The following is a 15,879-nucleotide window of genomic DNA, read 5'->3' as shown; positions in this document are numbered from 1 at the left end:
TAGTCGAATTGGCTGTCAGTAATGTTTCCCTTTTCCCAAGAGTCTTATGACCTACATATCCATAAAAGGAATATCTTACTATGAAACAAAGTGACCTGGTTGATAACACTGCAACTTTTGCCATGATTATGTCATTCTCTCCCTTCCACCCAAAGTGGACACATATTGCAGTTTTGAGTTCTCTTGCCTAATGCTTATCAGCTAATCCTGTAGTTGAGTTGCCAAATATCTCCCCTCCCATTCTTTGGAATGTCAAATTGTGTATAAGAGGAATTGCTTCTGTTTCAGTGAAGTCCTTTCGAATGTTTCAGTGAATCATTCAATGTTCTTCCTCCGTATATACGAAATTAAAGATTCTCTGTTTGTATGCTGATCCAATATGGAAATTGAGTTCTTTTCCACTACAGAGAGAAGGAGAAGGGGTGGGCGAGAGAAAGAGGGAGCGAAGAAGAAGGGGGGGGGGGGGAGGGGTCAGATAGAGAGGGAGAAATCGGGATTGGAAAGAGGGAGAGGGGTGAGAGAGAGGGGGTATGGCTAGAAGTGAGAGAGAGGGGTGAGAGAGGGAGAGGGGTGAGGGATTCCGGCAAATGTGAGGGCCAGTTTATCATCCATCCGAGAGACGGCATGCACATTGATGAATCATCCTGCCAGTGAAACACCGGGATGACAGTTTATAGCCGGGTCGGGAATCAAATCCAGGCTACACAGAGCAAGCATGTGTACCTCGCAGCTTTCCTGCCATGATACGGCGATTCATTATTTCATAACTGAAAACATTTTTTACTCATTGTAATCAAACAATTTATTTTGCCTTCCTCCCTCCAGTAGAGAACCAAGGTATCACCATTGAAACTTAAATGCACACCAAGCGGCTTCACCAAGCAAAACGGTTGAAGAAACTTTTAAAGATGAAACATTCAATTTTTATTTGTATTTATCTATGCCAAAGTGATGGTGTGGAAATGGAAGATCATCAAAAAAAGGGGAAATGTCATGGAAAATGAAATTTCACATTTTCAGCGAGCCAGCCACCACCTGTTGCACCACAGAACAACACGTGGCTAAGAACGCATGCAAGTGGCCCCTGAACTTTGTTCAAGTTGATCGATGTAGAGTATTTAGTGACAGTTCGAATATTGTAGAGCGCTTGCCAAGTGGCTTAAACACTGCAACGAAACGGTTGATAAGAAAAGGCTCGCCTCGCAAGCGAGAGGCAATCACCAAACCGTCATAATAAACATACACCTCCCGGATTCCAGAGACGCCCGAAATGTCAAATATGTCCGAATTGGACAAATAAACACTTTCTTTTAGGAGTAGGAACTGTTGTAGGAGTTGTAAGTTTGATTCTGGAGCGTAAATTTTGTAACTCTGCTGGGTTTAAGACATTCTCGAGGTTATGGCATGTGTGGAAAACAAATAAAGTCATGAACGTTGACATCTCCGGGCATTTATAAGCATTGCAATGTTCCCAGCAATTCGTAGCTATGATGAACAAGCGTTCAATAATATGAGCGAAGAAAGTGAAAAAAACAACTATCGTTAAGAAATCGTTGTAACCTCTTGCAACTCAAGGCATGGTTGAGCAGGCCAATAAATATGGTGGCTTCAGACCCCAGGAAAGTTACCGAGGATATGCCTGAATACCCTGTCGAAGAAGAAAAAAATAATTATATTCATGTACTCTCAACTATAATTGTTGCTGGTGCTTTATATGCTAAAGTCGAATTGGCTGTCAGTTATGTTTTCCTTTGCCCAAGAGTCTTTTGACCTAAATATTGATAAAAGGAATGCCTTACTATGAGACAGGGTGGCCTGGTTGATGGCACTGCAACTTTTGCCATGATTATGTCATTCCCTTTCACCCAGTGGACGTGTATTGCAGTTCGAGTTATTTTTCCTAATGCTTATCAGACCTATGTACTCACTGCCTTTTATTTACCCAATTCCTTATATTCATTTCTTTGTAAGACCTATAGCCTACGGGTCTTATCCTGTATTCCTTTTGGTTGTCTGCTTTTTAATATTTTGTCTGATTCTCACCAAGTCCAGCTGAAAGTCACCATGTTCTCACTCCCTTTGTTCTCCCAGTCCTCTCCACTCCCACGAAAGCATATAAATGTCAGAAAATGTAAACTTAGCTTAGTGCAAATCATTGTGGATATTTACATCTCAGTGTTTTGGACTCCGTGGTACCGCAAATAAATGTTCTCTGATCAAATGTACTTTTCATTGTGGACAGTGAATTAATTGTTTATTACAAATTGAGTAATAGGATTTACACCAAGTCGGTTAATAGAACAAATCAGAAAATTCCTCAACAACCTCAAAGAGTGAGGTGGCCAGGGAAGTGCCTCATAAAGGTTATAAGTAAAAAAAGGTTGTTAATTATTTTCAAAGGGGGTGTTTTAGTAAACCCAAACAACCAATTTTCACTCTTGCACTTCCATAGAGTTTTCGGAGTATGCTTGCAAAGTTTCAGGCTGCTGAGCTTCATGTTTGGAGATATAGAGGAGGTACTCACACTGACACACCACACTTCCTTTTATTAGTATAGATATATCTCATTCAAACCACTGATTCACTAGTTCACTGGTTCACTGACTGACTGACTGACTCATATTAAAGTTCGGTACATTCTAGTGACGGAGAAAGCTGAAATTTTGTCTGAAATAAATGAAAAAAAAAAGAAAAAAATGCATGTGAAGTGACCCGAGACAATGGGGAAGCACAGTAATTTTGCGTGTCGATGGAAATCAAAGCCAATACACCAGGAAAAATCACAGACCCTCGGAAAGCATCCGTAAATGAAAATAAACAAATGAAAAATCAAATGCAGGTGAGCGACTTAAGAATGGGGAAGCATGGTTTGTATGCTTACACATTGTGTAAGTAAGCTTCTTCGGTTAGAAGAGCATGGGAGAAGTCAATTTTCATATATATATATATATATATATATATATATATATATATATATATATATATATATATATATATGTAAAATAATATAATATAATATGTGTGTGTATATATATATATATCAGCATCACCGGAGCTCAGTGTTTTCACGTGGTACATGTTTGGGAGCCTTGTTGGTATGCATTTCTGTCTGCGCTGTCACTGAGGAGTCGCCAACAAGTGATGAAACCGGTCCAGCAGCTGAGGGGGTGTGTAGCATTGGGATTCTTATGCATCGACTATTTGTGAATGTCTTTATACATGTATAAATATATATATATATATATATATATATATATATATATATATATATATATATATATATGTATATGATAAATATAAATACAGCATATATAAATCAATAAATATATATATATATATATATATATATATATATATATATATATATATATATATATATATATATATATATATATACACACCGTATATATATGTGTGTAAATATAAATATATATATATAAATAAATATATATTATAAATATATAAATATATGTATAAATATAAATATATAAATATACGTATAAAATATAAATATATGTATAAATATAAATATGAAAATATTTGAATTTATAGTAATCAATATAACAAAAAAAGACATTTTTTTAAAAAAACAAATAAACATATATATATATATATATATATATATATATATATATATATATATATATATATATATATATATATATATATATATATATATATATATATATATATATATATATATATATATATATATATATATATATATATATATATATGTTTCGGTTAGAAGAATATATATATATATATATATATATATATATATATATATATATATATATATATATATATATATATATATATATATATATATATATATATATATATTGTTGTGACTTCTGCCGCGCTGGCATGCGGGTGACCGCTTTTAGCTAATTCACGGCCGCACGTGCCCACCGGACGTGGCAAACCGAGTCGCAGCTTTCGGATCAACGCCGAAATCCAGCAACGGGTGTGTTTTTAATCACACCGTAAATCAGCCAACTATTCTGTCCGCGCGCGACAGGGTCCGATCACCGAATTGTCGATTTACCTAATTATGTGCGCAGACAGAATGCTGGGGATTTACACCTCAACGGGACATGCTTGGAAACGAGCCGCTTAAGAAGTTCACTCTGTTCGCGATTTGCCGAGCGGTGTATATCGCCAAGCCCGGCCGGATCCGATTACTTTATCGGCTATTTAAAAGCCAGCTAATATCCCGAACGCAATAATGCAGCTCAATTGAGAGAAAGGACGCAACAAACAGGTCAACATTCACACAAGGACATGTATTTGTAACACGTATGCAATCTTGCACATATGCAATCAAACACATATGCAATCATGCAGGAATAAAGCAAGACGAAGACCTACAACCGTTCTATTTATTATGTACACTTATGACAATTCTACTTAAGGACATGGCGCCACGACATTCATACAAAGAAAAACCCCAGGAAAGGAAAGGGCAAGAACTGGACCTTGTGGGCCTTTAATAGTTCATGGAGCTGTGGAGACCACAGGAGCTCCGAGAGGCCGTGCTGGTTATCTGCCACCTTCGTGGTGACTTGCAGGTTGACCCTCGACGTTTCGTTCGACATGGCAGTTGGCGCTGCTCGACTTGTTTGGCCCAAGCCCCGCCGTGCGGCCTAGTGGTTCGGGCCTATCCGATGACGCCTTCGAAGAACGAACGGGCCTTTGCTCTTTTGAGAGTTGATGCTCTTTTAAGAGCCCGTCCGTTCCTCAGCGTTGGTGATCTCTCTCCGGCTTTCTCCACCTTCACGCCGTTCTGCGCAGCACGGCAGGCTTGGCTGCGCTCCGACGACCCCGACTGCCCTCCACTGGACTTGAACCTTGCTGGGCTGCTGGCTTCTTCCGACTTGACGCCAGCTCGACTCCAGATTTCCACTCTCTGCAGCTCCCCGACAGACTCCGAACCCCGACAGACTGCTTGCTTGGCGTTCAGCGCGCCTTTATATCGGGTCCGTGAGTGAGGTCAGATCTTTCACCTCTCACCCTTCACCCCTCGCTGGCTCCGCCCCTTTTGATCTCTTGATCCGATTTCGACGCGAAGCTCGGAGAGAGCGGACATGGTAGAAATCATCAGCTCCCGCGGAAGTTGCAGGAATCATCAGCTATGGAAAGCGGACATTGTGGAAATCATCAGCCCCCGCTTCTGTCGGCGGAGATGCCGCTCATCCGTGGGATTCGCCATAGCTGGCAAAAAGATGGCGGCATTTGTGGAGATGAAGGTGAGGCGATGTTGTGGTTGCTCTGTGGTGGGGATGGCGTGGTTGTTGAGATAGTGGTTGTTGTTGGTGCTGTGGTGGTGATGACATGGTTGTTGAGAGGCGGTTGTGGTTGTTGAAGTAGTGGTTGTTCCAAAATAAAGATAGCAAAACAATAATGGCTGACTCAAAGATCACAGCCAGGGTACACGAATAATTCCCTTTAGACCTCGGTGGGGAAATCTAATCCGAACACACACTTATCGACATAACTGATCTCTGGGAAGCCTGAATGGTGTTCTGTGAATTTCCACAACCGTATCAATATATATATATACAAACAAACACGACATAATAGGGACCGACAAACAAACACGACATTTAAGGCTATATATATATATATATATATATATATATATATATATATATATATATATATATATATATATATATATATATATTTTTTTTTTTTTTTTCACTGTCCATAAAGTCCGAGTGCAACTTTGAACTGTTATGCTTTTGATGTATAAATGATCATAGCAAACCGTTAATGGCATAATTTTAAACCATAATTCATAATTAAAGCACAATTCATCCAACTTTGTTTACGCTAATGTTGTTATTTACGTTGTAGGTGTTGCTGTTGTTAAATCCACAATTGCCCTGGGTTTCTTATAAAGTCGATATTTTCTGCTGAGTCGACCACCACAATTACCACATTGGGGGACAGGGAAACCTCAGGAAGTCTGGAAACATTGAAGCGACTCAACAAAAATCAATGACCACGTCCTTATTAAAGTGGACATCTCTCTGGCTGTTATCAGAGAACCACCTCACCGCCGTCGAGTCTGGCATTTCACTCAAGCCGACTGGCAGGGTCTCCGAGCAGCCATCAAACTTACAGACTGGTCTCCTATCACTACTTTCTCAAACATCAACTCATCCTGGGAATTCTTTCAAAGAAACTTGCTCTCCCTCATGCACAGATTTATCCCCTCTCGTGTTCAGTTGTCTTACCCTTCCTCCCGCCCTTGGTTTACTGAAGCTTGTGGCGAGGCAGTTGTCCTGAAACAACTTGCCTTTGCCTCATGGAAAGCAAACCCAACTGAGGGCAATCTCAGTTCTTTCCACAAAGCTCGGAACAAGTGTGTAGCTACCCTCAGGAGAGCCAGAAAACAACATCTTTCTCATCTCAAGTCTGAACTCTCAAACCTCTCTCCCTCCTCAAAATCCTGGTGGCGTTTAATCAAATCTGTTTCTGGTGTATGTTCCCCCTCCATCCCCTCCCTTACCTCAAATGGCCGCACTGCTGATTCCACACGTGATAAAGCTGAATGTCTAAACTCGGTGTTTGCAGCTAAATCTTGTGTCCCAAACCCATCACTATCTCTACCCACTTTACCCAGTCGCACCCAACTGTCCCTGGACTCTGTATCCTTTTCTCCTGACAAGGTGGAGAGCTTGCTTTCAAACCTCAAGTCAGATTCTGCAACCGGTCCAGACGGCATCAGCCCACGTGTCCTCAAAGCCTGCTCTTCTGCTCTTGCTCACCCTCTCTCTGTTCTATTCACCCTCTCATTTTCCCAAGGTCATCTGCCATCTGCTTGGAAATCTGCTAACATCACTGCCCTGCATAAAAAGGTGCAAAAACAGATCCCTGTAACTATAGACCAATCAGCCTTCTCCCAATCATCAGCAAGGTTATGGAATCCATCATCGCTTCAGACATGAAATCCTTCCTCTTCTCCAATGGCTTGATTTCCAATCATCAATTTGGTTTCAGACCAGGTCACTCTACCCTAGATATGCTGCTACTGCTCTCCCATCAATGGATGGAGGTCCTCAATGCCAGACAGGAAATCCGAGCCGTATCCCTGGACATATCACGTGCTTTTGACACAGTCTGGCACCCTGCCCTACTCACCAAACTCTCTGCCCATGGTATTCAAGGCCATCTCCACTCATGGCTCGCAGACTTCCTCTCCTGTCGCAGTCAACATGTGGCCCTAAATGGAGTTCTTTCATCTCCTCTTCCTGTGCAGGCTGGAGTTCCTCAAGGTAGCGTTCTGGGCCCTGTTCTTTTTCTGGTTTTCATCAATGATCTCTCGGACTCTCTGGAAAATCCTCTATTTCTCTTTGCCGATGACTCAACCCTCTGCCGTACCATCTGTCATCCCTCAGCCCGGCAAGCAGCAGCTTCTTCACTCACTGCAGATCTGGATAAAATCACAAACTGGTCCAACACGTGGAACATGTCTTTCAATCCAGACAAATCTCACACTCTCACTATGTCTCTTCGAAAGGACCGTTTACAAAACCCCCCCATCCACTTTCTCAACAATCCTCTGGAAGAAGTCTTTTCTTTCAAGCTTCTGGGTCTCACTATCTGCCATGACCTTTCCTGGGAAAGTCACATTTCCAACCTTGCCTCAAAAGCCAGTCGCCGACTGGGAATCCTCCGTCGTGCAAAGTCCTTCCTCGGCCCTCTTGAGCTCCTGACCACTTACAAAGCTTTTGTCCGTAGCCTGATGGAGTACTGCTCTCCCCTCTGGGCTGGTGCTCCTGCCTCCCACCTTTCTCGACTTCACGCTGTCGAAACCAGGGCTTTTAAGATCATTGGCATCTCCCGCAATGAAGCTGAGTCTTTGGGCCTCTCACTCAATCACCGCAGGTTGGTCGGTGGTCTTTCTGTCTTCTACCGACTCCTCTCCAGCCTTGCCCCCCTGCTCTCTCTGCGATTTGTCCCAACCACATTTCCACAGGGCGCTCAAGGTCCGCCAACAACCCCTTCTGGTAAAACTACCAAAATCACGAATCACTGCTCATCTTCACTCTTTCATTCCTCTTTTTTCCCGCCTTTGGAATAAACTTCCTCACTCTATTCTTTCCCATTCTTCCCTTCAGGCTTTCAAAACAGCTGTTCACCACCACCTCTTATCTTCCCCCATCCAAATCCTCGATCTTTTCTACCCCGATAATCCACCCAAGCCCACTTCCTTCAATTCTCCTGCTTTCCTTCCTGAAAGTCCCTTTAATGTCCATCTTCCCCTCGCCATGTTCCCCGTCCCATCCCCATCCCTCTCCCTTCCACAGTTCACCTGTGTCTGTTCCCCAATGTTTTGTCCCTTCCACTCCCGCCCCTCTTGTCTCATGCCTCCTTGCTGTGAGTTGTGTGTTAGCTCTCATACGAGCCTCGACCAAGGTATACAAAAAAAAAAAAAAAAAAAAAAAAAAAAAAAAAAATGTCTGGTGTTCTCTCAGCAAGTCACGCTTCATTGGTCCTTTTTTTTTTCAGTGGAAGCAACGGACAATGGTGAATGTTACATTGCAATGTTGTGGAATTTGTTTGTTCCCGAACTACAGTGATTAAATATTTCACACATCACCTTGCACCAGTAAGTCTCGGGTCCCTGACAATATGCTTCAAATGTGTGGCGGTTCTTCAATGATATCTTCCCAGACAAGGACCAATTGCTTGGCCACATCATTCGCATGACCTGTCCCCAATGGACGACATTTTATGGAGATATGTAAAACTGTTGTTTACTCAACAAAATCACATTCTTTGGATGAACTGAGGGCAATGATCAAAAATGGAATTCATGACATCACTCAGCAGCAATGGGAGAATGTTTTCAATAAGTTGGAAAATCGAATTGAATGATGTATTACGAAAGATGATGGTTATGTTAAAGCATAAAAATATGAACTGTGTTGATAAAAATTTTTTTTAATGAATTTTGCTTTCATGTACCATTTACAGCTTGTTTCCATCACGTGTACATCAAAAGTAATAAAGGTTCATCAAAGATGCACATGCACTTTATGGACTCCCTCTGTAGTACATGTCTGGCCAATAATGATCTCTCCTTGAATGCAGAAACCCATTTGCCTGGCTAAGCCTTGCTCGAGTTAAATTTTACGATGTTGCTCTCCTTGCATCATAAACCAATCACTGCTCACGTAACTTCCATCTTTGAGGACACACAACCTGTTTACACTGCTACAAAAATAAAAACATAGGGGCAATATCCCTGGGTGCTCACCTGGTAGTGGCTGAATAAGATAACCAGAAACCACTGGTAGGCATGGATGACCCAGAAAATATATAATGGAGAAGAAAGTAAATACCTATGGATTTATTTTTAATGCCATGAACAAACGTTGGCACATGATTGGTGATAAAGGTTGTGGTCAAGTTTCATTGAAATTGTGTGTGTGGTTGGAGAAGAAGTTGCAAGTGTTTGTGGATGAACGGACAGACGGACAGACGGATTACGTGCCATCCGATAAGCTCTCTGGATCTACGTTCCAGATGAGCTAAAAAGAAGGAAGGAAATTAGGAAAAATGTATTGAACCATTCTGCTCTTTTTAAAAAAAAAATCTAGTTTTTCTTAATGTTTTTTTTTGTAATTATGTTTTTTTTTATTTGTAAGTCTGCTCAGTTTAAGAGATCCACAAGGTTATGGCATGTGCAAAAATGAAATAAAGCCACAAACGTTGATGTCTCCGGGCATTTATAAGTATTGTAATGTTCCCAGCAATTCATAGCTATGATGAACAGGCATTCGATAATACGAGTGAGGAAAGTGAAAAAAAACACTGTCGTTGAGAAATCGTTGTGGTCTGTTGCAAGTCAAGGCATGGTTGAACAGGCCAATAAATATGGTGGCTTCAGACCCCAGGAAAGTTACCTTGGATATGCCTGAAGACTCCAAAGAGTGAGGTGGTGAGGGAAGTGCCTGTTTAAGGTTAGAAATAAAAAAGGCTGTTAATTATCTTCAAAAGGGGTGTTTTAATTAACCCAAACAACGAATATTCACTCTTGCACTTCCTTGGAGTTTTCTATGTATGCATGCAAAGTTTCAGTAAATATCTCTGGATTGTGTTTTCATGCCATTAACAAATCTTGGTACATCACAGGTGATAAAGGTTGTGGTCAAGTTTCATTGAAATTGTGTGTGTGGTTGGAGAAGAAGTTGCAAGTGTTTGTGGATGGACGGACAGATGGATGGATGGATTACGTGTCATCCTATAAGCTCCCTGGATCTACATTCCAGATGAGCTAAAAAGAAGTAAGTAAATTCGGACAAATGTATCGAACAAAATAGATTAATCTAAAATATTGCTATTTACTGAGCAGGAACTTTCGCAAACAATTAATTTCTGCAGATTTACATCCACCAGGAAAATTACAATGGCATTGAAACCTAATCGGATGAGATAAAATAAATAAGAATTTCCAAAAGTAAATGATGTAATCCCCTAATTTATACAAAAATTATTCACAAAAAAAATCCTTTAAGCCCTTTACATAATATCCAGATGACTGCCCTCTGTGGCAGACCTGATTGAAAACCAAGTGGGGGTCTTCGGTAATCTTCAACTCACTTCATCACTGGAACTCATCTCACCTCATCACAGGCCCGAAGATGGATTTATTAGCTGTAGAGGTCGTCGTTCCAAGCATCTACACCTCGTCCGTGCATCAAAATGATGATTGGTGATACCCCACTCTCTAATAGAAAACAATTAATTTATCATGCAATACTTAAGACAAGACCACTCGACTGGCAGAGAGGAAGCCAACACTTAAGCCGGGACAACTGTACAGGTGGATTGGATGCTTAACGACGCTCTTTTGATGGTGGATTGGATGCTTGGATGATCATCCTCAAGAAGGATGATTGGTGGATTGGATGTTCAATAGTTGAGCATTTTGCACCCTTAAACCTGAAAACGTCTTAGTCCAGTCGATAATGTTACTCGAGGTAACCCCGCAAAGGTACGATGGAGCATCGAGGACTTGGCTTGAAGCAGGTGGATTCGTAGCAACAGTCCCAGTGCTGGATTGTCCCATGCATCGGATGACTACACAGATGGTGTTTATCTTGGATGAAACTTCACATTAATTTGCATTGCCCTGGAGATAGTTGTCAAAGAACATAATTTACATATGGCCTTGGCTTTGGGTCACACATGTGGTTGAGAATCATTGTTGAATGGGTAGGGTGATGCAGTTGTGGAGGCAAGTGACTCAATGATTTGGATGAAGCAAAGACCTCAGTATGATGGTTTGGGAAGCAAAGGCCATACATAATAAAACGGGTGTGAGAGCAAGGGCCTCAGTAATGTGGTTACAAGAATGAGTGCCTGTAAACCTGGAAGCAATTTCTCCATGTAATGAAGCCATCTGGCAGGAAGTTGCTATTTAATGGGATAATTGTCACAAATGTGAGACGGGCACAAGTGTTATGGGATTTATTAATGCAGCGAATGCAAGGGCCGCTATATCGTAATAGCTGTTTACGAGACCTTGCGCAGAAATGCATCACAGGGCCTTGTGGGGGCAGTTATTGGCAAGATGGCCACAAGACACCCATTGCAGGTTTCGCTTCATTAACATGGCCCAGCACTCTGTGTGACGCTATTTTGGTATTAAGGGAGGGCATATACGGCCAGGGCTCGAGGAAACGAGGGGGTTTTTTTTTCTTTTCACAAATGTCAACCACGGCACGTGTTAAAGTGTAATTAGACGCAAGGGTATCGGTGCTTCTCGGCCTCTGGCAAGCAGGAATGTTAGGGATTTCGCTGAGAAATGCGTCAACATCACCGGAGGTCAGAGCGAACGGTCATTGTCCACTGAGTTGGTCACTCACGTGGCAACCATCAAATTCCACAAAAGTTGGCTCAAGTTGGAGATGACGATTGCATGCGACATATAAGATCAGAAAGACAGGTGAGGATTCCATCCCCACCCCCAAGTAAATGTCTATTGCTTCGTTGCGTTCAGCTGAGACTCTTCGTGGAGAGGATATACAAATCACACGCAGAACAGACATCATTAGACATTCCTGTACTTTAGCGCAAATTCCAAGGACATTATCTGACAATGGACAAAATGTGGAATTTGAACCTGGCTCCGAGACATCATGAGTTCAGGTGGGAATGCCGAACAGGCCAACCCATGCTCAGTAAAAAGGATTTTAATTGCTTTCAAAATATGGTTGGGAAGGGAGTAATCAAATCAAATTCATCTAATTTTTTTTCTTTTCTTTTTTTTGGACATTTGCTCAACAATGAGCAAAAACTTTAAGAGGCTGCAGTGTACTTAGCACTGCTGAGATGGTTGATGTCTCCCTGAAAATTGAAGCAACGTGCGTCTGTTTTCAGTAGAATGAAGAACTAGTCTTAACTATGAAGACTCGGACCATTTTGCTCCGACTAAGAGTCAACGCCTCCAATGTCAGCTTCTCCTCGTTTCCTCAGGTGGTTCGCTTCCTTACTTTGACGAATGTCCTGCCAATTTCAACCATCATGTCTGTTTTCAGGTTATACATTCTGTTGCTTCCACGCTGCTGGATTGAAATCATCTACGACGAGACCGAAGAGCAAGGCCTGTTGCTATCACATCACTGACAGGTCAATGGGATGTTTTCTGTTTTATTCCTTTTTTTTTTCTTTTTTTTAGCACATTCCTTCTGGTCTAGCTCTTTTCACTCTCAGCATTCTGATCCTCCCAGCATCTCCAGTAACTACATATTCTTATTTGTGGTTAAACTCCCAAAATCCAAGCTTGATACACCCTCAACTCTTTTCTGCCATTTGTGAAATTGCCTTCCTGAAACTGTTCAATCCCACCCTTCCATCCCAGGCTTTAAGCAAATGCATAACTGCAATCTGTCAACCCCACCCACCAGTGTCTCTACCATTAATATATTTTACATGTACAGGGTAGGGCAGAGAAACCGGAGATTGAAAAAAAAACAAACAGTAATTAAATAAACATTTTGTAATTGCCAAATTGCAAATATGCCATTTATTTATTGAAGATCACATCCTCGAGGTGACATCCGTCTCTGCGTGCCACGGTGTAACATCTCCAAAGAAATTCTGGAAATTATTTGACGGTATGATGTGGACAAGAGGATGCAAGGTGACGTAATAAGTGACGTAACAGGGTGACATGATGTAATCTTCCCATTATACCAGTACCCAGAGAATCCGTTTTTAAAATCTCCCGTTTCTCTGCCCCACCCTGTATATAAACGGCATTGTATCTCTCTGTGGCATTCTTTGTTCCGTATGCACAGCCACGTCTTTTAAGTTACAAACTCCAAATTCAGGTTACAAATACAACTTTGTGTGTGTGTGTGTGTGTGTGGGGGGGGGGGGGGGGTAACATCGGCTATGTGGCCGTGGCCTCAAGCGGGGGTGTGGAGGGCAGAGAGGGGGGGCATAAATTCTCTATGTAAATGTGTACCGTGTAGCACCACCTTGTGGTGGCAGAGAGTACTGTATTACAATTTACATTTTTACCTGGGTAACGCTGAGTTTAAAGCTCTCTTAGCATGAGTAACGGAGGGGCCTGTCAAAGCCTGTCATCGTGTGTGCGAAATTTCTAGCGGGAAGGGACATCAGGATGTACAGCGGGCAAAGGGGAGGGGGGGCGGGACATGAGGGTGGGGACGGAGAGTGGGGGGGGGAGTAGGGGTTGAAGCACTCTGTGCATGGGTAAATTGGTCTTCCATTCTTTCTCCTTCTCGCCCAAAAAATTTGGTAAACAGGATGAATAATTAATTGGTTCATCAGCAAAGCGACAGCTTCGGCTCTGCTAGTATATTATAGCAAAATTCGAAACCCCATCCCTAACCACAATATTTTCTACCCCCATTCACCATACCTATCCCAGCCAACCCTTGCACATTACTGTGTTCTCTCCCCCTTTCTCCTCTTTTCCTGTTCATTCATTCCACTGTCTGTTGTGTCCGAATGTTGCCGCACTATCCCTCTGTCAGTTTGTTGCCTTTCTACCCTCCCTGGGGTCACTCTTTCATGAACATCGATCTTGTGTATAAAATCATACAACAGGCATTATCAGTTTTGTTCATTAGTTATTCGAGGCTTGAGGAGGGTCGACGGGGGGGGGGTTTCCCCCCAAAATAGGTATTTCCTTTTTTCTCGGAAACTGCACACACAATTCCGTTGAAACTTAACCACAACCTTCATCACCAATGATATACTAAAGTTTGTTCATGACATTAAAAAATTGGGGTCTAAAGGGGGAGTATACTGGGAGGTTGCCCCCCCCCAAAAAAGGTATTTGCTCTCTTATTAGAAACTACATACACAATTTCGATGAAACTTAACCACAACTTTCATCACCCATGATGCACCAAAGCTTGTTCATGACATTAAAAAAATTGGGGTCCAACGTGGTGTACGGGTGGGTTTTCCCCCAAAATATGTATTTGCTTTCTTCTCAGAAACTTCACACACAATTTTGATGAAACTTTCCCACAATCTTCATCACCCACGATGTACCAAAGTTTGTTCACTGCATTAAAAAAAAACAATTCCAAAGGTATTACCTTTCTTTTTCGTTAAATATTTTGTGCATTATTCACACCTACCGGTGGTTTCCTAGTTTCCATATCCAGCTGCTACCAGGTGAGCACCCAGGGGCATTGCCCCTATTTTCCTACATGAGGCTCCCACCCAAACTATCTATTCGATTTCATCTTTCATATCTAACCCTCCCCCTATAGGATAGGCAGAGGATTACAGCAGTTGTAGGGTTTGTTTCTACAATTAGTGCCCCCACTTTTTAATGATACAATAGAGTATCTTAGTACAAAACCACCATTTAGAAATTTATTTTTCTTCCTGTACTCCCAGTTTCCAAACTATCAATTTCTGAGATGTATCTCGGAGCCGGCTGGAACTTCGGAATGAAATTTTGCATCAATAATGCGAATACAAAGTGTCAGGGGTTGACATCTTATTTGACCTTGATCTAATTTGTTTAAGGTCATGACCAAATTATAGGCATTTAAACATTTTTCACCAAAACTTGACCAAGACTTCTCTGATCAGAACAAAATTGCCCTTCCTAGATAGCCGAGAGCAAAGTGCATTTATGGATAATTCATATCATACCTCACCGAGTTAAAGGTGTACTAAATCACCCCTAGGTGTACTAAATCACCATTTAGGTTTTTCTCCCTTTTACACCTAGGTGTACTAAACCTAGATGTCTTACACCCCTAGGTGTACTAAATCACCATTTAGGTTTTTCTCCCTTTTTTGTCTGCAAATATCCGCTGTATCTCGGACCCGGCTGGGACTTTTGGAATGAAATTTGGCATCAATAATGGGAATAAAAGGTAAGCAGGGTTGACATTTCTTGCCCTTGACCTATTTTAAGATCATGACCCAATTAAAGACATTTTAACATTTTCACCATAACTCTTCTGAGGTTTGTCTGATCAGAACAAAATTGCCCTCTATCGATAAGGAACATTTACATTTAATTTACATCATTCCTCACTGGGTTAAAGGTCAAGGTCAAATGGCAGTCTGAAAAAAAAAAATCATTTTTTTTTTGTCATCACTCAATTTTGCTAATGCGGAATTTCAAAGACCGCTTTGCCTTCAAAGATGTTCTTGCATCATAACAGTGTACTTGTACTGACTGGCATTGTGCACCTGATATCTTCGTGTTGTTGACCTACTTTTTTTCGGATTGTGACCTAATTAACAAAAAACACCTTTTTGATCATAACTTCAATAATTTTCTTCAGATTTTCATGATGTTGAGTTTTATGGATAGATTGTAGATGGTGACAAATTTTCTATATTTCCACTGTA

General features: G+C 41.4%; 1 protein-coding gene across 5 annotated transcripts in view; it reads right to left on the bottom strand.

The window, feature by feature from the left end:
• The window catches only part of LOC147011652 (heparan sulfate glucosamine 3-O-sulfotransferase 3B1-like), an 86,355-nt gene that overhangs the window by 28,940 nt on the left and 41,536 nt on the right, over positions 1 to 15,879 (bottom strand). Inside the window, exon 2 of one of the 5 annotated variants that reach the window (XM_085857174.1) lies at positions 3,051 to 3,159. The exons of the other annotated variants lie outside the window; for them this stretch is intronic. Coding sequence (XP_085713300.1) covers positions 3,051 to 3,103 — 53 coding nt within the window. The 5' untranslated portion in view covers positions 3,104 to 3,159. The remainder of the gene's footprint in view (positions 1 to 3,050; positions 3,160 to 15,879) is intronic. 5 annotated transcript variants of the gene reach the window in all.

This window comes from Eptatretus burgeri, chromosome 15 (assembly GCF_056783735.1).
Source record: "Eptatretus burgeri isolate ZD-2024b chromosome 15, Ebu_testis_v1, whole genome shotgun sequence".
Classification (NCBI taxonomy): domain Eukaryota; kingdom Metazoa; phylum Chordata; class Myxini; order Myxiniformes; family Myxinidae; genus Eptatretus; species Eptatretus burgeri.
Note: the sequence above shows the minus strand (reverse complement) of the source record. Positions and strands in the feature narration are given on the sequence as shown.